This window comes from Anopheles coustani, chromosome 2, assembly GCF_943734705.1.
Source record: "Anopheles coustani chromosome 2, idAnoCousDA_361_x.2, whole genome shotgun sequence".
NCBI classification, from domain to species: Eukaryota; Metazoa; Arthropoda; class Insecta; order Diptera; family Culicidae; genus Anopheles; species Anopheles coustani.
The window spans coordinates 20,810,220-20,832,550 of NC_071289.1; the positions used below are offsets into that span (position 1 = coordinate 20,810,220).

The following is a 22,331-nucleotide window of genomic DNA, read 5'->3' on the forward strand; positions in this document are numbered from 1 at the left end:
TCCATTACCTATGTTGGTTAGAATGGTTTTATACGAATTAAATAATATTCAGTAAAATATTTCGGCATCCATACAACAGTAAGATTTGTATGTTGAAAGGTTCTAAGCAAAATATGAACAAAAGACATTTTCATCAAAAAGGAGTATGAACAAACCGTATAAAACAATAAGCAACACAACAATGTGCGTTTGCATAAACGGGAATCTCCTACACAAGGAAAATAATCGTTCCTGTCGGTGGTAAACCATTAGCATAAGCGATGTGTATTACAAACACATCCCTCGGCAGTTTCTCCTCGCTGCCGGAAATGCGGAAAACTCACCCCCGTGCGGGTGGATTTGTCCCCTTTGTCACTCGAGGGCTCGAGCGCAGGCAATATGTTTGTTGTTCCAAATTAAAACCAAACACCGATTTCAGTATTATCTGGCCGGAAAATCCCCGAGGGATGGAGTGTGGCTGTGATAAAGGAGCCGCCGTCGCCCTCCCGAAGTGTTTTAAGGTTGTTTTATGTTCGTTCTCTACTCCCGATGGAGTTGTGTTTTAGTTTATCGACCGTTGGAAGAGCGGTATCAATCTGCTGAGATTGCGAGACGGCATCTAGCGGGAATATTTGTCTCTTCTTTCGTTTGATTTAGCCATACACATTTAAGACAAAAACAGAGGGACGAAGCAAAGCACTCAGTTGGTATGATGTGTTCGGGAAAACATGTTGATATTTAAGTGGGATCATCCGTCGATCCTTCCTAACGACGACAGTACGACAGCTCTGTCTTGTTATCACCGGCAGCAATCGCCTTTAGTTTGGTTTTGCACCCTCAAACGGCAACGAATTATGTCCGATTGATCCGACTTACGGTGACCACATTGTTCACCGATCGTCCCTGGAAGCAGAAGGATGCATGGTGGTGGTGTTTGGAAAATATTTGCCCCCCAACAAACGGGCCAATATTTGCAAACTCCGCCCGGGCTTCGGGTGTCACGTCCATACATGTGCACGGAGCCGTACAATCCCGAGGCGTGGAACCCGAGAGCTCGATCGTTCTCGGCCGGCCCCGCTCTCTACTAAACTTTTAAGGGAATAAAACAATCTGACCATTACTTTTCATTAGCGGCATTAGGTCGACCAAAGGTGACCGTGCGGTCCTACAGAAACCCTCCATCGGCTCCCAAGGCTTATCCTTCCGAGCGCGTCCGAAGGGCGATGAAGATGATGCTGGACCGACCATATAACGAAATAATCAAAAGTAAATCGATGTGGGACGATAATCTTTTTAAGGAGGAGGATACGGGTCGGTTTCGAGATCATCGGCCAAAACGAGGTGAAGGAGGACGAGATGAGAAGAAAGAAAGGCACCGACGGCCTGGTCGAACATCGACGAAACTAGGCTAATCCGATGGAAAACATCCTTAATCCTTGCAGCAGGGAGCCCGCCTGCGCGGACGGTGGGTGCAATGCATGATGTTCCTTCTCGGGTCCTTCTTTGTGGTTTCCCGACAAGAGTGGCAAATGGATCATACAGCTACCTGTTCGGTTTACCATGCACACAAGCAACCCTGTGGTGGTCGTGGAGGCAAATTGAAGCAAATTGAAAAATGAGATGAACGTGGGACAGCCTTTCGAAAGGCTAAGACGCTTCGACGGGATCTTCTTATTTAATTGGGTATTGTTAGTTTAAGTAATTAGAGCAATTAGAAAAGTTTGCGAGCCAGCTTGACGAAGTAGGACGACGAAGTATTATGGGATTGGATGATTTTGCTGGGTCGGATCGTACGGGTTGGATGAGTTTAGTGGAGGAAAGCAGATAAAGTAAAAGGATACTGGTTGATGTTTGAACCAGGATTTCTGAGCCATTCTTCCTTGGACTACCTTGGCACAAACAGATCTGATCCTGCGTGGGAAACGTACACAATGGTAAATGGTTCTTCATGTGCAATAAATGCAGCGTAAAGAAAAGACATACAACTATTATAACAAATGTGAAATAAATAACATGAACTTTATAAACCAACGTGTCTTGCATAGGAGCTATACTATTAGGTAAGTGAGAATAGGTTAGGTCCTAGGTTTAGGAACTGAAATAAATGTTTGCTTTTTGGCAGAGGGTTTTTAAAAAAAAATTTCCCACAATAGAATTTCAATGCCCTTCACATATTCACAATGGCAACGCCAACAGTATGTTAAAATAATGAGGAAAACAAATGGTTAACCCATGTTATAATTGAAGTAAGTCGCTTAATCGTTAATACAAAATAAATCATATACTATTACTACTAGTAATAAGACATGAAATATATTGCGTGGATGTGCGGTTTCTAGTTTATTTCTAAAAGTGGCATCTTTTTTATTATCAGACAGTTTGATTCGCTCTCATAACGAAAAACCAAGATCTTTTACATTAGAACAAAACAAAAACCTTCCGAGTTGTCCTTATTAAGCACGGTTTATGCATCGATTTCCCCCTTTTTGAAGAACTATACGAATCAACCGAACGACACGTACACAACTGACTTCCTGCCAGCCTCAGGTTGGCGTAATATTTCTAGTGGAAAAATATTCCACTTTCCCACGTGGTAGGCGTCTTTAAAATTTATTTCCACGCCACGTTGTGTGTGGCTCACGTGCTGGGTGGCCCACGCCGGGCCTGAATCGTGAAGCTCCAGCAGGCTCATTCATCGGCGCCAGTCCCAGCGCGACAATTAATGAGAAACAAAACAAATTTACCCTCGCGAACAATGGCTCGGTGCATCGGTGCACGCCGAAAGAACACGCCCGACGACAATTGCACCGAGCGCGAAACAATGGTGACGAAAAGCGCGACTCGACGCGTGGAACGTGCGCGGCCACCCTCGGGGGCTTAAAGAAAATGAAAACCCCAGGCCCGAAACCGTGATGTGGTCCGTCTGCCAGCAGCCAGGAGTAATCAAAACCCGGGAAAATTCGGTGACCGTGTGCAACGAGCGACGAGTGAGCGAGCGGTGCATCGCGTGCGGTGTACGTGCATTTTGGTGGAATTGCAACGGGCCTTTGTGTGGTCTCGATGCAGCAGCGATGGTGGAAAAATGTAAACGGGAAGGCAAACCACGACGGGTTTGGACGATGATGGGCCTTTTCATCGTGCAACGGGTTAGTTTTACTCACCTGGGAGCGATTAAACGTTCCCATTTGGGGAAAGTCGTTTTGGAAGTCAATTAGACGTGTCGTTCGAAAGGCTCACCATGTTTTTTAAGCATACCCTCATGGTTTACAGGTTGTATAAGTTTTCTAATGGACTGAATAAACACGCAATGTATTATCCATATGATCAGCATAAATATGACGATCTGTTCATTGCAGTATAGTCTATAAAGAAATTAATATTCAGCGATTTTCAATTTACTAGCGATTTTGTGACGAGATAACTGCATTATGAAATTTTTAAATTGTTCAACCATTCAACCGCGTAGGTTTTCAAAACATTCTGCTCTTTTGCAGAATCTAAATAAATGAAAAAAAAAATACATACGGAACAGGACAAAATTGTCACACAAATTTTTATTTTTGCGAAAATTTAACATTGAGAAGTAAGAAGTGATGCATAAGTTAAGTTAGTTAAGTTTTCTTAACGATTTTCATATTTGTCATCTCTTCATTACGCAACTAAATAAGTTTTCAAAATTATTTGTTTGACTTTGTTAATGGATTAAGCTAATTACGCATTTTGCATTAGTTTATAATATACTTTCCAAACCTTACAGCACTTTCGGACCTCTAGGACCAGATTTGCAGAGTGATGTCATAAGTGTATGTATATTCCAGATCGTATAAATAAAATGAGGACAAAGTTTGTAGCAACATCCAAAATATGAAGCATCAATCGGTTGTGGTTTTCGTCATTGTGGATTCTATTAAAGGGAAAATGCCTTCAAAATTGTTCTTGTCACAACAATTACTTGATTTCTACGCGAATTTTAATAAATTTTATTAATTTTTAAGAGCATACGTTGAACTGAATATTATTCAAACAAGCTTGAGCCGTAAACCCCATCATACAAGAGATCAACATTTTAAATTATTAAAATAAATTTCCATACCTTAGTTGGTTATGAAAATCAAAATCTTTATCGGCACTTTCATCTGGTGCGGCTTTTTTTGAGGTCTCGCTAATGCGATGAACGATATCGCACAGGAGTCGGTCTGACTTTGTGAAATCGATATTCCCACAGAATTATCAAAGATCGCCACCGTTTTGGTCGACTCGAATCTCCCACAATCAAAAATCGCGTCGAAGAGTGGACCAAGTATCGACCTCCCAGCGATGCTACGGGGCCCCGAAAGGGATGCTGATCCTCCAGAACTGCTGGCCTGAGCTGCTCAAAGATCATCAATGGATGCGGCTAAACCAATCGGATAATAACCTCATTACGGGATTACTCCCGGGAGAGCGTTCTCGGCTCGCATCCGAGCGGTTCAGTTTTGACGGCTTCCCGCTTCGGCGTGGCACGCTTGGAAAGCATCCTTGACCAACGGGAACAGGTACCGCAGCGTGTTTCATTGTTGAACCCATCCTTGGCGTGGCATGCCGACAAACGAACGCGTAGGGATAATGCACGCAGATGTTGCACTCATTAACGGGCCTAATAGGAGGTCGAATCTCGCACGCTTCACCAACATCGGGATTAGGTCTGGCAAAGCGTTCCTCCCCCGAGCCCTCACGCGGGAGAAAGTAGTCGCTAGAAAGGATCCCTTTTTTCCCGCATGCACCCTGCATGCGGTCGTGGTGAAAATATTTACCACTACTGAAAGACAAATGCCCGATAATTTATGGTAAATATTGGCAAATATTGTGGCGAGCTACCGGGACGGTTCGCTGTTGTGTTTCGAACAGCTACATTCGAGCACATGCTCGTATGCCCGGCTCAAGACAATGCACACACTCACTCGCACACCTTCTTCATCCTTCGAGCCTCCGCCTGTGCTTTCATTCTGAAGTTCTAAAACCTCAACGCACGACGATGGCTTTCCCATTCCGGGACCATTGAGCAGAAACAATGGCACGAAGCGGACCCTCGGATGGTTATTGTTGTGCCGTGCCGGAGTGGGAAAACAATTGAAAATCTTTTATTCTCCGCCAAGCGGCGTAAGGAAGCAGTTTTTCCGTGGTAAATGCGAAAAACAAACGGTTCTGTATTGTTTCATGAAGCGCGTGCTGGAATGTATGTCGGTTGAAGGATTGCAGATTAAGTTGAATGATATGTTTGTACAGGGCTTCGTTTCCAAAACAAGTAAAAGTTGTGAATGAATACACGAGGAAAACTGCGGTGTTTACCAAGGGGTGATCGTTGTTCGAAAACATTTCTATTATGATAGCGTAAAGAGGAATAGTACAAGAGCTGATGAAAACAGTTGCGAACTAAAGCCTAAAATTACTAAATAAAATAAAATAAAGAAAAACGTAATACTTCCATGGAAGCAAAATAAAATTAAACATTTCCCTACCGACTGTCAGCACCTGACCGTTTCGTTGGAAAAGTTTATTTTCCTCGCCGTCCAGCTTATCTTATTTCCTCCCCCTACCTCCCCGAGCCAGCATGCCGTGGTCGAGGGCGATAAATTACAAAATTAGTACCCTTCACAGATCGCTCCCCAAATCGGGCAGGAAAGTGAAAAGAACAAATTGCGCTCAATCTCTCTTGTCGGCGAAGACGTCTCACTTTCCCCAGGTCGCTTATTGTGCCGTGCATTGTCGGCCCATTTTAGCCCACAAAATCCTGCTTCGGAAAGGCTGACTTATCTCGCGGAAACCTCCTTCAGGCGGGGCGCAATCGGGCGCACGTCCGGTCGACTTTCAACGGCTATTTTTCACCACCGCCTCCGCGCGTGGAGTTTCCCATTTCCCAACCATCGGATCGGGGCCCCGGAAATGGGTCGCCCTTTTTTCCACCGAGGTTGTTGTCTTTATTGTTCGCCGTTTTATGGCCAAAGGAGGCACTTGTTTGTCAGTTCGAGCTCGTGGTGGAGCAGGAGAAGTGGGTGATGGCTCGAAAGATAAGTCACGCGAGCCGGGTCCCGATCACGTAGCTTGCAGTCGCTTATCGGCCTTCAAGGATCTGACCCCAGCACGGAGCTTCACAGTAAGTCGTTGAAATGTGTGGAAACGGAAAATGCGCGCGCGTGAAATGCGCACTGTCACGTTCTTATCGCGACGTTCTGCATAACGATCAGACGGGGGGTTGTCACTCCGCTTTTGGCGGGGATGGCAGGAGATTATTTTCCCTACTAGCAAACCGAAGGGGGTGTATGATACCGGCGTATCGTGCGAGTTGAGCTGAGCATATCGTCGTCCTACTTACAGCCACTTGAAAGGCTTCAAAGCGAATCCTGCCCGAGGGAAGATCCTGTCCTGGTGCTGGTGATGCCCTTTTCCATCCATTGGCTCCTTTCGTTTTCCAACGGGAAGCGGTGTGGATGGGGCACCTTCTATCGCCCTTGCCTCTGCATCTGTTCCTCGATGCTCACGCCGATGATGATAATTTGCATAGGAGATTGGATCACGCGATTAGCTGGCGTTCCGTTTGGTGCGTCGTCGCGGGACAACTGAATCTGGCCGGGGTTTATGGTTGGTAGGGGTTGGCTTTGCTGGTTCCAGTGTGTTGTTTAGGCAGGCCAAGGGGGAGGACTTTTCGCTTCTGCTACCTACACTCGAATAGGGAGCTGGAAGAAAGACAACGAGGTTATTTGGAACACTGGCGTTGGTTCGAGTCGCGCCGTTACCATGCGGGTGATAAGTCGTGACATTTTAATAGAATGATTACGAGCGATAACGAGCGTATAATTTCTTAATCAACTCGCCTCCAGCCAGCGAACTGAAGCGTTGTCGAATTATTCCGATCATCGTTTGTTTTAACTTTTTTTGTTCCTGTTCCGTTGGTATGAAAAGTTCAAAAGAACACGTGCGAGTTTTCCACCACCACAGCTGTGCGTGGAGACCGCCGGAAGGACCATCTTCTGGCCAGATGTACGCCGGGCGCACACGTGCATCGCGTCCAGCTCGGCAAAAACTGGTTCCGCCCTGGTGGGGTGATGGAATTTCTCGCACACCCAACAAGGACCCCGGACCGGAAGTTTCGGCAAGCGTCGCATCGTTTCGAGCACCACATTAGCATAGACTGGGGGGGTTTTGTTTCTTTCGACGAAAGGTATCCTTCCGAAAGGACGAACCCGTTTTCCTTTTCTTTTTTTTTGCAGGAGGAAAATAATTTGAAGAAACGATAGGGAAAGACTGTCAAACACTCGGCCCGCCAGCCCAGACACATGTGGGCAGGACGCGACTTTCGACGGAACACGTGTCCCAACTTGTCCCGCAGTGAGATGACACTCGATGAATCGCTGTCGCCGGGAGGACCAATTTATGGAAGTGCCTCTCCGGGTGGATATTTCTTGGATTTTTTTTTATCAGCTCTTCTTTTTTGCGGCATAAATTACACAACTTCGAACAGCGAATGTTAATGGGTAATAAAAGTGTACTTGAAAGTAAGTGTTGGAATGCTTTATCTCAATGGCGGAACATGTGTTAATGTTGGAGAAATATATGAGATGTTTATATGCGCGTGATAGGTGGAATGTTCATTTTTTACTGTAAAATAAGTAATCCTTTTCGTTAATGTATGCTGAAATAAATTGTTCACATGTTTGCAGTGCCACTTATTTTAAATGCGTGGTAAATTTTGTACATTGCCTTTTGAATAAATTCATATTCGTGAAGATGGCAGATTAAGAGTGAGAGTGTGTTTTGTTCAGTGTCATAGAATGATAATCATGTCTAGGAAATACACTCGACCATCTCATGGGTGGATGTGGATCATTTTACATCCTTCCACAGACGTCATCGGCACGAGCCAACTGTCGTCGAATTGGCATGCGCGAAACAAAAAATAAACCAGTAATACACCAGCACCGTGTACGGCAGCCGTAACATTCTTTTGTAGAGCAAGGAGAATAATTAACCGGAAATCACAACACGCGTCCGCTCGAGCTTCGGCTTCAGCTTCAGCTGCCCGAACCGTCTGAGGAAGGAAAAGTCGTCGCCGTCCGCCTCTTTCTTGAGCGCTTTCTTGAAGCCAGGATCTTGCGTCGATTACCTTCCTCTGGTCGGCTTCTGTTTCGCCCGCTGCACGCCAGCACATGCCCCTGCGGTCCCCGAGCGGAAGGCACAATAGCACCTGGGTTGGGCGGGCAAGTTCTACTTTTTGTCCTGAGGGGCGCGGTGCGACCGGTGAACACACGAGCCGGGTTACTTCCGGTGCGGTGGAAGCGGTACGACCGCGTCGCGTTCACAAAAGGACCTCGAGCACGTCCAGCTTCGGTTTGTTCCACCAGGAGACCGGGGAGAATAGAGGACTGGAATTTCGAAGGAAAAATGAGTCCTCACCAGGGACAAACCCCTCGAAGGTGCATTCGGTTGCGCCGGCGTCATGCTGCATGACGTTGGGTTGAGGATGGCAGAAGGAATAAACGGGACGAAAAAAAAAGTGCAACCGACAAATTCGCCTCAACCAAAACTCAAGCTATCCTGGCGCGAGCGAATTTCCGAGCGCTACACTCTCTTATTAAAATATCAAATGATTGTTTCCTCGAGACGTATGGCACGTTTCATGCTGTCGTCGCGTTTGCGGGTTGGGGTGGTTCTTTTATTTTCTGCCTTTTGTCGGGAGTGAGCGACGATCAGAATGCCACTGCAGTTGACAGTGATGCAAGTTGACAAGCGTTAAGTGATCGTTCGGGAAAGTCGGAGGAGACGCGTGACGGAAAATAACTGACTTTCAGACGAAAAGCGGACTACCAGCCATATTCTAACTGTCAGTTCAAATTTTGGCCAACAGCTTTGACATAGAATATTTTCTAGGAGTAAATACATTCAGGATTTAGTAACTTTTTCTGTTTCTATGACTTCACTCACAACTATTAAACAACATATATGATCATAGTAAATCATCAAATAACATATATGATCATGGTGCTAAATTTTTACAATGAAAGTTTATACACAGTCTGAAAAACGCTGTTTGAAAAGCGACCACCTTTGAGTATTCATAAAATCAATGTTTTATTTTATTTATCTTGAAACCGTTTGGAAGGAGATTTACAGACTTCTTTAGGCCTTTGCTGAAAGGTATAACTGACTGATATGGATTTTCATACCTAAAGGATCAAGTAATGTGTCTATTTTCTAATAATAGTTTTTCCTTATTTTATAATTAGTTTCGATATTTAGGGATTAACCATCAACAATAGATTCTATTAAATGCATTACAGTTTTATTGAAGTTCGTTCGAATAAAGAAATTTAGCACCCGTATAGCTCTTACGTATCTCTTCTAAAACTAACCCCATTTTTCCAAAAAAGATAATAGCATAATTTGATTTGAATTTGATATTAATTTTAATATATAGCAACGTAAGAACTGTTCATTGAAAAACACACTATCTCATTGTCGTGATTTTAGTTCTTCAAAGAACTAAACTTGCAAGAGGACAAGATCCTGTTCGTACACGAGCAACCTTCACTGCTTCACAGAATTTATGTTTGCAATTCTGATTGTCCCGTATGACGCCATCAGCTCCAGACGTTAGGTGTCTGGCAAGAAGGATTAGGCTTCGATGAGGTGTGGCTTGGTGAACGAAGCTCAACAACAAACTACAATTGCACTTTTTGCCTTTATCGGGTGGTGGTTCAAAAGCTCATCAACACACACACACACACGGTCATATTCAGATGTGCAAGAGTGCAATTGAATTTTGGTCCACCCGCCTGGTCTGTGACCAAAAGGCCTTTGTTGTGTCGTTTGAATTGCATCCCGAGGGCAAGAAACACTTCCGACGCTAGAAGAGTATAACTGTTGACTGGTTCTGGAAATGTGCCCGGGGTTCCCCGAACCGGCATGGTTGGCAACAACTTAGGCACGTCTCAGTGTCTCGCCTGGTGGTACGGTTTCTAGCAGGCACACTTGAGCAGTTGAAGTTGAAGAATTTCGTACAAATGCACAATTCTCGACACATCTCGACGCTGACATTTCGAACGACCGGAGAAACAACTACGCTCCTTTTCCGTGCCCCAGCAAGACTCTCTTCCGGAGGCAAAGGAAAACTTCCACTTCAACAAGTGGCGTGTTCCCTCAGACGGTGTGCCCCATGGTCTTCGGTGAATTCTTCATTAATTTTGCACCGATGCTCCATTGTTTTAGCTGGTCAACAAACCTTCACTCCCCAGCCCCCGTCCTTCGCTCCATCGTTCGTCTGCACGCGGGGATGCTGAGCCCTTTTGGCAGCCACGGAGATGTCCTTGTGCATGTGCCGTGTCCCCGGCTGGCATTTTCTCGGAAGAATGTCAAAGGTTGCAGCCCCGGTTGATGGCCCGGTGCATCCGAAAGAGTGTGGTGTGTGCGTCGACCTACGCCAAGCGGCGTCTTGTTCAGTGCGTGTCTGCAGCCTTCCATCCATCTTTTGTACGCGCTCGAACGGGGGAGTGACCGGGTGGTCGGTGTGTTCCGACTTCCGCCAGACGCCGTGTAATTCTATCCCATTTTTTTTCCTTTTTTCCTCCAATGCGATCCAACCGATTGCCCTTGCGATCTTTTATTCCCTTTTCCCCGCCGCAGCGGCTTCCCTTTTCCGGGCATGTTCGCTCGGGGGCGTTCGAAGGACGACGGAGGGCCATGAACGTGAAACCGATGAAGTGACAGGACTTGTTATGTGTGTTGTGTGTGTGTTGATAGAGTTTGAATTGAGCAATCGTGTGTACCATTGTTGTTGCTCAAAGGAACGTCTCTGTCTTTTCCGTTTTTCGGGCATCAAGTTCCGGAACGGAGCGGCCTCAAGATTGCTTCATTAAAAGGTACGGAACAATAAAAGGACAGGTGCTACCGACTTTGGTCGCTCGCCCATACAGCACACGAGCCGGGGACTGTTTGGTAGTAAGCGTGGCACACGCCAGGTGTTTACGTTCTGCTTATTATTCCGTAGTGAAACCACGGGTTGATGATAGCAATCGTTAGATTGATCGTTGCATTATTTATGCTCAAGGGTGAGGTCAGGGTCAGGGAACAAACCTTTAATTGTAGGACCTTTTGCCGAAAACTTTAAACATAAAAATGTTTGTTGTTTGTGTAACGTAGAAAAACAATTTCAATTGAACCTTGAAGTAAGAAAAGCTATTTTTATATTTTATAGTATTAAACAAACTGTTAGGAAACTAGGACTGACAGAAACCATTTTGTCATTTGCATTATTAAAAATACTAGTTTTAAAAATGACACAAAATCAAGAAACAATTTTTTCTCCTCTCTCAGTTACTTTACATGCTATGTTTATTTTACTTTAATTGATTGCTTCCTTTATTAAAAAAAAAAGTTTTCCTTGTTACGAACAAACGTAAATTTTGTCGTTTACCCTTCTCAAAACTGGGTATTTATGAATTTTCAATAATCACCAAGCAATTTTGAACCACTGCTAATCCTATTATTACTCATCAATTAAGAGTAATGTTTTAATTTCTAGTTAAATTACTCATCTACTAAGCATAGTTGTTTAACATAAATCTATATCTTTCTCTAATTAAAAAAGAAAGTGTGCTCGACCGTGACAGGACTCGAACCTGCAATCTTCGGATCCGAAGTCCGACGCCTTCTCCATTAGGCCACACGGCCGTTGTTGGTAGAGAGACACTATTGTACGAACAGTTGCCAACCAGAACAATCCACACGATCCGACCCCGTGTGTGTGTGTGTGTGTGTATGTGATTTTTGCTTCCCGCGCAGCAGCATTTCGCACATCCAATTCGAGCCCATCGTACCGCGCGCGACCGTAGACCGCATCGTTGCATGGGATTGTGAAATTATCGTATTTCTTGCCCGCGCTCGCTGTGAACTGCTAACTGGAAGACACCCTTGAGTGACGGCCGAACCGTATGGTCGGTGACTATTTTTGGATTAACTGGTCAGCCTCCGCTGGTGGGGGATGGCACAGATATGTGATGGTAAACAACAGAAGCGAAGATGGGAAAAGGGAAGGGAGAGTTACATTACAATGAAGTGGTTTACATAAACATAGTTGAAGAAGAATCACGATCTAGTGGTGTCTGGTTTGCAATTGCATCAGGTGACCGAAGCCAATAATAAAGGGTGTGAGGTTTATTTAATCTACTAGCCGTTATCTAAGCAAATTATGTTTCTTATCGTTATCGTCAAATTCATATCAATTTATTGTGTGACTATTTTATGCTTTTCCTAACGCCTCTTACTGTTTGAGGTCTTTGCACTGTGCTGTGCTTCATTTTGTATTTATTTTTGATGTTTCCAAAATAATGAAATATTCCGTACAATAATGAAATATTCGCACAATTACATAAAGTGTTTCTATCTATGAAAATAAGAAGAAAAAGAAAAAGAAATTATAAAACGGATAAAATTAATGGTTTCGAGCTTTTCAATCAGGGAAAAAGATATAGTTGTTAAAATTTATGAAAATAAGATACTTATTTTCTCAAATGTTATGTATAGTGTACATAATATTAATGTATGTATAATATTAGCTAATTAAATTGGGTTAAGTCTTTTTTTACAGTTTTTTTTTCATAATTATTACGAGTAATAACAATTTGCTACAGATGCAAATACAAAAATGCAACATGTTGTCTTTCCTAATATTATGAAAGGCGGTTAAACAAAAGAAAAACAAACAACTTACTTTTTCTACATTGAAATAATAATAGTTTTCATTAATTAAATGCAACAACATGTATTTACTGTTACTTTAATTTCTAAAAAGATTAATGTTGACTCACAACGTCCATGGAATACTTTTATAATTCCTCACAAAATATTTTTCTTCTGTCTCTCTTCCTGGTTTTACTGCAAGTGGAAAGTGATAGTCCTTTCAAATGTGTATATTTCAACAGAAAAAAGACTTTTCGAAACCCGGGTGTGTTGGGTTTTCCGCTTAACACTTAAAACTTGTTCTTTACTAGTTTGATTCTATTTACCGTAATTCCACCACATTCCTCCGCATGAATTATCCTACGGAGCGGATGGTAAGGTAAGGTGAGGCACGGAGACGGTGCCATTTCCCGGATTTGTCAACCTGCCGGGAGTCTTTTCATAGGGGAGAAAAGAAAACGAGAAAGTAACACAAAGGGGCAGCTTTCCAGTGAAACCGAAATTTGCTCCCTTTTCAGCGTGGAATGCTGCACTGGATAAAGCTCGTTCAGCGGCGGCTGTCATTTCGTTCGGCACTGCCCCCGGGGAGAGTCCCCCGCTGCCCATTCCACTGCAACCAGCCCGCACCAGGAACCGTCCTTTCGCTCTGCTCAAGTGTACGATAATGAGCTAACAAGAATATGGCAACAAAGTCCGTCGCAAACGTACGGCTACACGCCACCTAGACCGTCGTCCTCGATCCTCCTTGACGGCCTTTGTGAGGCGAACGCGAAGAGCGGATCTTTCGCTGCCCGGCCGTCTGTTTGCTCATCCACTCAGAGATCGGGACAGGGACGTTGCCCGTGGTTGTCCTGTTTTCACCACGCAGCGCTTCGCCAGCGACAGGAGATTGATGTCCCTTTTTTGTACACCGCCTTCGTGGATGTGTGTGTGTGTTGTATGCGTGTCCTTTTTGGGTGAGCGGATGGGCGGATGGGCGCGTGCGCTTGAATTACACACCGTCAGAAGAGGCCAACCAATGCTCTTCCACCGTTCCGCGGTGCCTGGAAAAGCAGAGCTGGACAAAATAACGGGGCGTCACCAGTGAAAACGAGGTCCTTGCTGACGTCGTCCTTCGACGTTTCTGTGCGCGGTGGCATCGAAAAAAGCACCACCGGATTGCTCATCACCCGGACGCCACGACGATGATGATGATGATTATGAGATGATGAGTCGAGGGCGGAAAAGGCAACCGTGAACGAGGGAAATTGGATGAAAAAGGACAACTCAATACGAACGAAGCAGCAAGAGAGGAAAAGCAGGGCAACAGTTTGTTGTAGGAGTAGCAGGGATGAAGGAGCAAAAAAATATATCAACTAATCTCCCATCCAAACGAAACCAAAGCACAGAAGACCCACGGATGTCCTTTCCCTAGAAACATAAAGCCTCCTGTGATCGGTGGTAGTTCTCCTGTAAACTGGGAAAAGGAAAGTGGAAAAAATGACGGTTTTGTACATACCTTGAGTGGGCTGTGCGTCTCCTTCTCGCGTAGTATGCCTCTCCTTCACTCACTCCATCCGGAGTCCTACTCCTTCTTTGTGTGCGTGTATGTGCTGACTGTCCTTTTCTCCTGACGGCAGCGGGCAGAGCAACATACGTAGGCTTTGGCTTTCCCGGCGACCCTTTGGTGTCCTTTGGCAGCTCGCTCTGCGCTTTCGCTGCTCGGTTTGCCGGTCGAGCGTTTTCATGGTGTGCGAGCATCCTTCCACACAGCTTTGAATGTATATTTGTGTGTGTGTGTACGGAAGGGATGTACCGACATGGATCGTCTGCGCAAGCTGCAAATGTCTGCGAGTGGTTGATTTGGCTGTGATTTGAGCAGGGAAAAGGGTCCTTTGTCTCCCTGGGCCCTGGGAGAGGGGTGGGATTTCGAGCGGCTGGACGGGCGGTCCTTGCCTGAGGACGCAGAGGAAGACCTCGCACTCTGAGCCGCGAGCTGGCGGTGCGATTTGTTGGGTCGCTTCCAAGCAGACCAGTTTCAGCTGCCGAACCGGTCGGTTATCGGTGCGCTCTCTTGTGGCATTTGAACGTTTGATGCGAACAGGAAAAAGGATACGCTCGTTGGAAATTGGACATTGATTGAGCAAGTGTGTAGCAGGACGAGCAAGTTGTTGCAAGTGGCAAGCTTCTAACAACACTTTTCCAGTGAACTGTACTTTCAAAAGCTATTGCCTACCAGTGTAGAAAATTTTCTCAAAAAACATTCAAGTTCGAAGAAAACTCACCTCACTCATGTGATAAGAAGTGGCTTGGATAAATTAAGATCGAATGTGGAGCACATCGTTGCGAAGGCGTTGCGCTAATACGGAACCAGCTCCTTCAAGGACCACTTCTTCGATCAATTGAATTAATTTCCTTAATTGAGTTTTCACTTCCCTTGCGTGAGTGCTCACGTGTGGTGGTGACGAGCACATCTTGTGCGTTCTGCTAGATAGCCGTTGGATTGTGGAAGAAGAACGAACTCCGACGAAAGGGATGAAGGTGTCGAGCGAGCAACACTAAGCAGAAGGGCTCAAGTAGTTCGAGTGTCAAGTGTGTGTTTGTGTGCGGGGTGTTGGGCGGTTAAGTGAAAACAATCGGTCGAGTGGGCTAGAGAAAATTAAAAACCCGCAGCCAACTTCGATCGTCGGAAGCGCAAGAACACGCTGGTGTGCTGGTACTGGATAGTAAACTTACCATCGCCAACCGTTGTGTAGGTTGATCATTTAATTTCGTTGAAGGGAGTGTATTAAACGAACACTTACTGCGAGTGGGAAACAATTGTCTGGATTAAGGAGTGATCCGGATGTGCGATATTGTGTCGATCAAGTGAGGAAAATTGAACCCGTGGAACGAAAGCGAACAACGGAAGCAGCCGGGTTTTCGCCAAACATTTTCTACGCGCGCAGCAACATGGTTTATTTCGTACGTATTATTAGTAAAAAATTTTTATTTAACAACTATAAGCTGTACACTCAATACTATTGATTTTTAAACCTTTGATTGCCTTTTGTCACAGTCTTTTTTGTTCAACTTTTTACTTCTCAGAGAATCCAAAAATTAATTGATTTACTTACCATAAGTAATACAACTTAGTTTTCCCTTTCCTAAATTAATCATATCTGTCTAAAATAAGGATTGATAACAAAGAAAAAACACTTTTCCTTCAATCAACTTCGAAAGCTATGTAATACAACTTTGAAATCGTTTTCAACAACAATTTTTCAATGTTATTTATCATGAGAATGTTAGTCCAACAATTTATGGCACTATTTAAAAAACATCAACAACTTTTTCGTTGTTTTGGGTACTTTAAAATTTGCTACAGAACAATGTATAATAGAATGCAATGGATATTTTTTTCCAGTTTTACCCTTACAGAATTAATAATTATTTGTTTGTGGTGAAGTTCTCTGTTTAAACTTACCTTCCCATTCGTTTTTTGCATGTTCAAACAATTGAAATAACTACAGCATTATTTTTTTTTTCGGTTTGTGCAATTGTGGTAAACAGTTTTGCCCATTGTTTGTGCCGTTGTTGATAAAACAAAATTAATTTGTGGTTAAAAGAAAGATGGGGAAGGGGTGAAAGGACCAGGGTTTTTTCTTTCACGTGCGGCTCGTAATTTTCATTCCGATGGGCGTGTGTCTGCTGTTGGATTGTTCTGTCTAAAACAATCTCGCCTGCAAACACCCCATGCGGTCGGTGGACAATGTTTGTATGCAGCCTTAATAAGGATCTCATTTGATCTGGTTAACTTCGTGCGGTTGATTTTTCGATTGTCCGTCAATCATTCGTCGATCTCCTGTAGCGTAATGGTGTTGTTTTTGAAATATAATTTTAAGCATAGAAAATCATATCTAATGGGAAAATTATTTCGTTCCTTCTCGTTATAGAGTCCCCGCGGCATGCAGGAACCGTGTAGCCCACCAGGAATGCCGCTCGCAGCGAAGAGTCCCACGATGGAAGGAGCCGTTCGTTCTGATATGATTTCACATTCGGACGTGGAGGTGGCCACCGAAACGGAGAGGCGGAACGTTTCCAGCCCGCACCAGGCCACAACCACAACCTCCGCAACCACAACGGCCATGGCAAATAAAATCCAGCGGCCAACCAACGGGGGAACATTGAAATTTTCCATCGCCAACATTATGGGCCGGGACGAGGATCGTGACGAGAGACGTCAGGTTCATCAGCAACCGTATCAGATGCAGAAACGGGAGGAGATGGAAGAGGAAGAGCACATCGACGAAGAGGATGATGATGAGGACGCGGTAGTTGACGTCGCCAGCGAGGATGACACGATCGAGCTGAACTCTGTGAGTAGTCGGAAGCGACGTTATAGTCAGGAGAAGTCGATGAGTCCACTGTCGGCGGCCGGGTCTAGTCCTTGCTATGAGTCACCGTCGGCTGTTTCGGTGGCTGAGGCGTACGATTCCGCCTTCAAGAAGTACGTTCCCAACTCGATGCACCAATTCGTGGCCAACAATAGACATCACGAACTGTTGAGTCAGTATCCGCTGCTGTACTACCCGGGTCAGTTGATGTGTGCCGCCGCAGCGGCTCAGTATGCCGCATTGACTCAACAACAGCAGCACCATCACCAACATCATCACCATCACCATGCGGCGGCTGTGGCAGCTCTACATCCGTACGGAGGTTCGGGAGCAGGAAGGCTAGGAAGTCCGACGTTGTCTCCACCACCGACGGGAGTTCTGCAAGCACCAGTTCCTTCGCAAGCAGCTTCCCACATGCACGGTCATCACCTCCACGCACACCCACATGGACATCATCAGCTACTCTCGGCAGCAGCTGCAGCGGCAGCGGCAGCCGCAGCCGCTGCTGCCTCCTCCGGCCAAGGCAAACACCCGTCAGTGGCAGGAAAACGACCCAATTTGAATCTTTCCACCAGTAGTACCTGCTCGTCGGTGAGTTCTTCGAGTGGTGCCAGCTCCATGGGAGGTTCTCCAGGAGGAAGCGCTGACCATGGGCAATCCCCGCTAGTTCCCGGTGGTGATGGATCACCAAGTTCGGCGGCAGCGGCAGCTCTCGCTGCTAAGCAGAAAACTTTCGCTTGCCCCGAGTGCGGGAAGGTGTTCAATGCGCACTACAACCTTACGCGCCACATGCCCGTTCACACCGGAGCGCGTCCGTTTATCTGCAAAATCTGCGGCAAGGGTTTCCGCCAGGCGTCTACTCTCTGCCGGCATAAGATCATCCACACGTCGGAGAAACCACACAAGTGTCAAACTTGTGGCAAAGCGTTTAACCGATCGTCCACGTTGAACACGCACACGCGCATCCATGCCGGCTACAAACCGTATATCTGCGAGTACTGTGGCAAGGGTTTCCATCAGAAGGGCAACTACAAGAACCACAAGCTGACACATAGCGGCGATAAGGCGTACAAGTGTAACATCTGCAACAAGGCGTTCCATCAGATCTACAACCTGACGTTTCACATGCACACGCACAACGATAAGAAACCGTTCACGTGCAAGATCTGCGCGAAGGGGTTTTGTAGGAACTTTGACCTGAAGAAGCATATGCGCAAGCTGCACGACGTTAGTCTTGGAGGGAGTGGACACAAGCGATCGCGTGGAGGTGTCGGTGGAGCTTCACAACACCATCACAGACTCACTTCGTCGGAAGGTGGGAGTCTGAACGGCAGAACTTCGTCCTCGTCTCCTGGCAGACATCAGCTTCCTCCACCACCTCCACCACCACCAACTTCGTCGTCCGGAGGATTAGGAAGTCCAACGGGTTCGTCCAACGGTCCCTCACCAGCTGCCCTTCACCATCCGGTCCATCTCCATCACCCTCTTCATGGTGGTTCGCACCTGCACGGTAGTCCCCACGGGCATGGCCATCCACATCCAACCGTGCAGTCCAACCGTAGCTCCCCCGTGCCCTGGTCCAGTGCTTCCTCCCTCGCTGCCCTTCACCACACAGCCGTTGCGGCGGCAGCCATTCGCAACGGAGGAACCGGGGACTACTCGAGTCCCTTCCTGATGCCCTCCGGACGCCATCAACGGTTGACGGCGGGCGGTGGATCCGTCCCCGATGGTCCCTTCATCGGCAAGGTGTTCTGACAGAAGTACTACCAGCAGACGGGCGCAAGCTTCGGCGGGTTCCCGCAAGGAGTGCCACAAGTGACGGCGACGGCGATCACCGTGACGGCTGTTGCTTCCACCGTGTCGCCGTAGGTCACCTTTTCCCTCGACCATCTTTGCGAAAATGCAAAGTTCTGGTGCTGAGGAATTTAGCAGGAGAAGTGCAATAGACAGAGCATAAGATAACAAGTCGTGGAACTTAGTCGAGGGACGAACCAAAAACAAATAGGAATGCCATCGTGATTTGCCGATTAGAATAAAAACAAGACTTTCGAGTAACAGAAGACCGTGTATAAATGTTAGTGATTGGCGGTTTGTAGGACAGCATAGAATTGTGCGTAAGTCAATGGAAATGTCTTTACGTGTGAACATTAAATAAGCGAAATATTTTGGATCGTCGGAGGGTGCTTAAACATATAGGCGTGTAAATTGTGTTGTTAGTTGTCCCAGAATCGTATTGGAGCACACCTGGAATTAACTCTAGTTCATGTACATTGACTGTAGTTTGTCGATTATCGTTAGGTAGCTTTAACGCAGGGTTGATCGGAGGGCGAAAAGACCGGGAGAGAGTAAATAAGAGAGAGGCTAGCGGAAAATACAATGGAATGAATGGAACTAAAACGTTGATCTATATATGAAGACTAAATAAAATATTCACATCACAAAATGATGTGCAATTGAAAAAGGAAAAAAGTTGTGATTTTATTGATACATGCAAACTAATTTTATATTTTTAGCATACGTATTAAGTATCTTTCAATTTTTGTGAGAAAACATACACGATACACATGAAAGAACGAGCATTTGAATGTTGGAATGTTTTTCGTCGATATATTTCTATTTTGAGTATAAAAATTTTTTGTTTCAATATTGATATGGCAACAGACATACCAGTTTGGTTTTCATGAATTATTTTCAGTACCTCATCATACTGTAAAATTTATGTTTGGAATAAATAAGTTTCATTACTGGGTTTACAGGGTATTACGGTTACTTTATGGTCCCAAATAGCTTTAAACATTTATCTATCAGTTTCTTACGAAGATAATTTATTTTGTTACAACTTCTTCTAAAATTTAAACAATCTTGCAATTTGATTTATATATTCTCAATCTTAAGCTGGGGATAGACGGATGCAATATTTCACTGCAATGAAATAAAATTTGACATTGCTACCAAAAATGACAGTGAATGCAATATTTCGATGCTTAACCATCTCGTTTGGATCTTTGCAATATTGCAATGAAATACGCATAGCAATATTGCAATGACTGTCATTTTAGGTAGAAATGTCAAATTTTATTTCATTGCATTGAAATATTGCATCCGTCTATCCGCAGCTTTACGATAGTAAATCATATAGGGTCATAACAAGTTTATGAGTGGAGGAAGAAATTCTGGTTCTAAAAAATTATACTCCAGGTGCAGTAATTTTTCAAATTTTATTTGTTTCCCCAATGGAATATGGTTGAAGTTTGTTGGTGCACTACAAATTGTTCGCAAACATGCATCATAAGACAGGACAGAGTTCCTCCTACCTTCGATGCTACCAGGTAAACAAATATTGGACAGAATTTCAATTATGATGATATTTCCTGCAGTCAGGCAATTTTTCTATCGATCAAAACTGGTCCATAATACATAGCACACATAAACACACCCACACAGACCCGGAGGGCTTAAGTGGAACAGGACGAAACCAGCAGCATTGCATTGTGCAGTGGAATTCCATAAATCGTCCGGGTAGGGAGGGTGGTAACAGAAATTGATTCGCAACATTCTACCGGGTTGATTGAAAAAGGTTCCCAAACAAGCTTGTTGATTTGCGGAAAAAGCAATAAAGGTGTACACTGCTGGTGCTGTTCGAAGCTGTCGAAACAAACAATTTTCGTTTATGGCGGAATGGATTTGGATTGACGAACCAAAAGAATTATGGAATACCTGAGTTCTGGGAAATACGTTTTGGCATCAATGATGTATGATGATTGAATGCAGCCAATCAAATACGGCTAGGGTTTATGCTTGGCAACGAACGTGTAGGAGGTTCCAAGAAAGCTGCCTACTTCCAGGTGCTCGGCGTGGCGTGTGGGAAGAAGGAAGACTAGTTTTTGGGACACAGAAGATGGCAAAAAAAGTAAAAAAACAAAATGGATGCTACAATCTCGGACCGTCCGGTCGAGGGACCGCATTTGTGGTGGGATGTACGATGTTACGCCTGTCCAGTTCAAGGCAGATGCAATACATTCTGCATTAGCCTGCATCATTTTTGGCCAGAAATGAGATTTTGGAACAGATTAACGCACGTTGGTAGCCCATGCAAACAGTCGAGCAGATCCTATAGAAGCTTCGAAAAACTTACCACATCGCATTCGTAATTCGAAGGGATAATCCATGTTTTGTGCCCTACGAAACACTAGGTATCTTTTCGAACACATGGTTGTAACCGTATTTTTCGAAATTTGTAGTTTTGGAAATCCTGATGTAAAACTTACTTCAAGTACATGAAAAATAAATAATGAAATGGATTGTTTTCGAAATCGTTTACAAAAGAGCAAAACTCCACATGCTAAAAGAAGACATAAACTGTTGAAAATGTTTGTTTGAATACTTCCAGTGAAATCATGAACCATACATAATGTTTTTCATATAATTCACAATTGGTTAATTTTTGATTGTTAATTTATAACTTCATTTTGGACGCAAATCAAACGTCATGAAATCGATTGATCTTCCGACCCGTTTGCTTTCTAGAGCAAAGGAGATGGGAAAAACTGTGGCAAACGAGCTAAGCTCCTTGTAATCCGGTAATCGTCCGGCCTGGTTTCCCGAATTACACACACAGCATAAAAAAAGGAAACATAAATCGGCTTGTCCGTCCAGTATTCGTTCGGAAGAAGGAAGTCGCTGGAAGCTCATGCTTATACTCGAAGAACATTCCCTCGAACCTCGGTAGGTGACTCGGAACAAAAAAGAAAAAGATACACAGATCATGGTTTTGTGTACTTTTATCCTCCACTGGCCTGTTTGGCCATTCGAAAGGACCGGTAGTCTACGGCATTCCCGAAACCTCCCGACGCACACGTGCAACACAAACAAATGTTTGCACATCCTTATTTCCCATGTCCTGCGCGCTTTGTTTTCGGTGATCCGTTTTCAATGCTTTTCCCTCTCGTGTTGGATATCCTCTTTCGGCGCGAGGGAAGGGATTTGGGTCGAGCGACGAAGAGAGAAAAGAAAGCTTCATCCTCCTACACACACGCGATAGCCGTGCTACTTGGGACATAATTGTGATGTTGTGATTGTTTTATACGATCCTAATCTCGTACCACACAAGGCCTAAGATCATTAGGGGCTATTAGCTGGGAAAATTATCCCAAAATATTTGCTCAACACCGGGTCGATGGCAGGACGAATCGTTGACCGCACTGGGAACGCCTCACGTCGATGACTGCGTCCGACTTCTTTCCGTTTCACTCATTCCTTTCCATTCCATCGATCCTCTTTCCGACC

The 22,331-nt window shown here is 44.8% G+C and overlaps 1 protein-coding gene and 1 non-coding gene across 2 annotated transcripts; one reads left to right on the top strand and one right to left on the bottom strand.

The window, feature by feature from the left end:
- Positions 1–11,609: 11,609 nt before the first annotated feature.
- On the bottom strand, positions 11,610–11,682 carry Trnar-ucg (transfer RNA arginine (anticodon UCG)). Its single transcript has one exon. It is a non-coding gene; the product is annotated as a tRNA-Arg (tRNA).
- Positions 11,683–15,621: 3,939 nt separating this feature from the next.
- Positions 15,622–19,154, top strand: LOC131265401 (fez family zinc finger protein erm). The gene is made up of 2 exons (XM_058267659.1): positions 15,622–15,633; positions 16,605–19,154. The coding sequence occupies exons 1-2, from the start codon at positions 15,622–15,624 to the stop codon at positions 18,798–18,800; spliced, it is 2,208 nt and encodes a 735-aa protein (XP_058123642.1). The 3' UTR covers positions 18,801–19,154.
- The last annotated feature ends 3,177 nt before the right edge of the window (positions 19,155–22,331 follow it).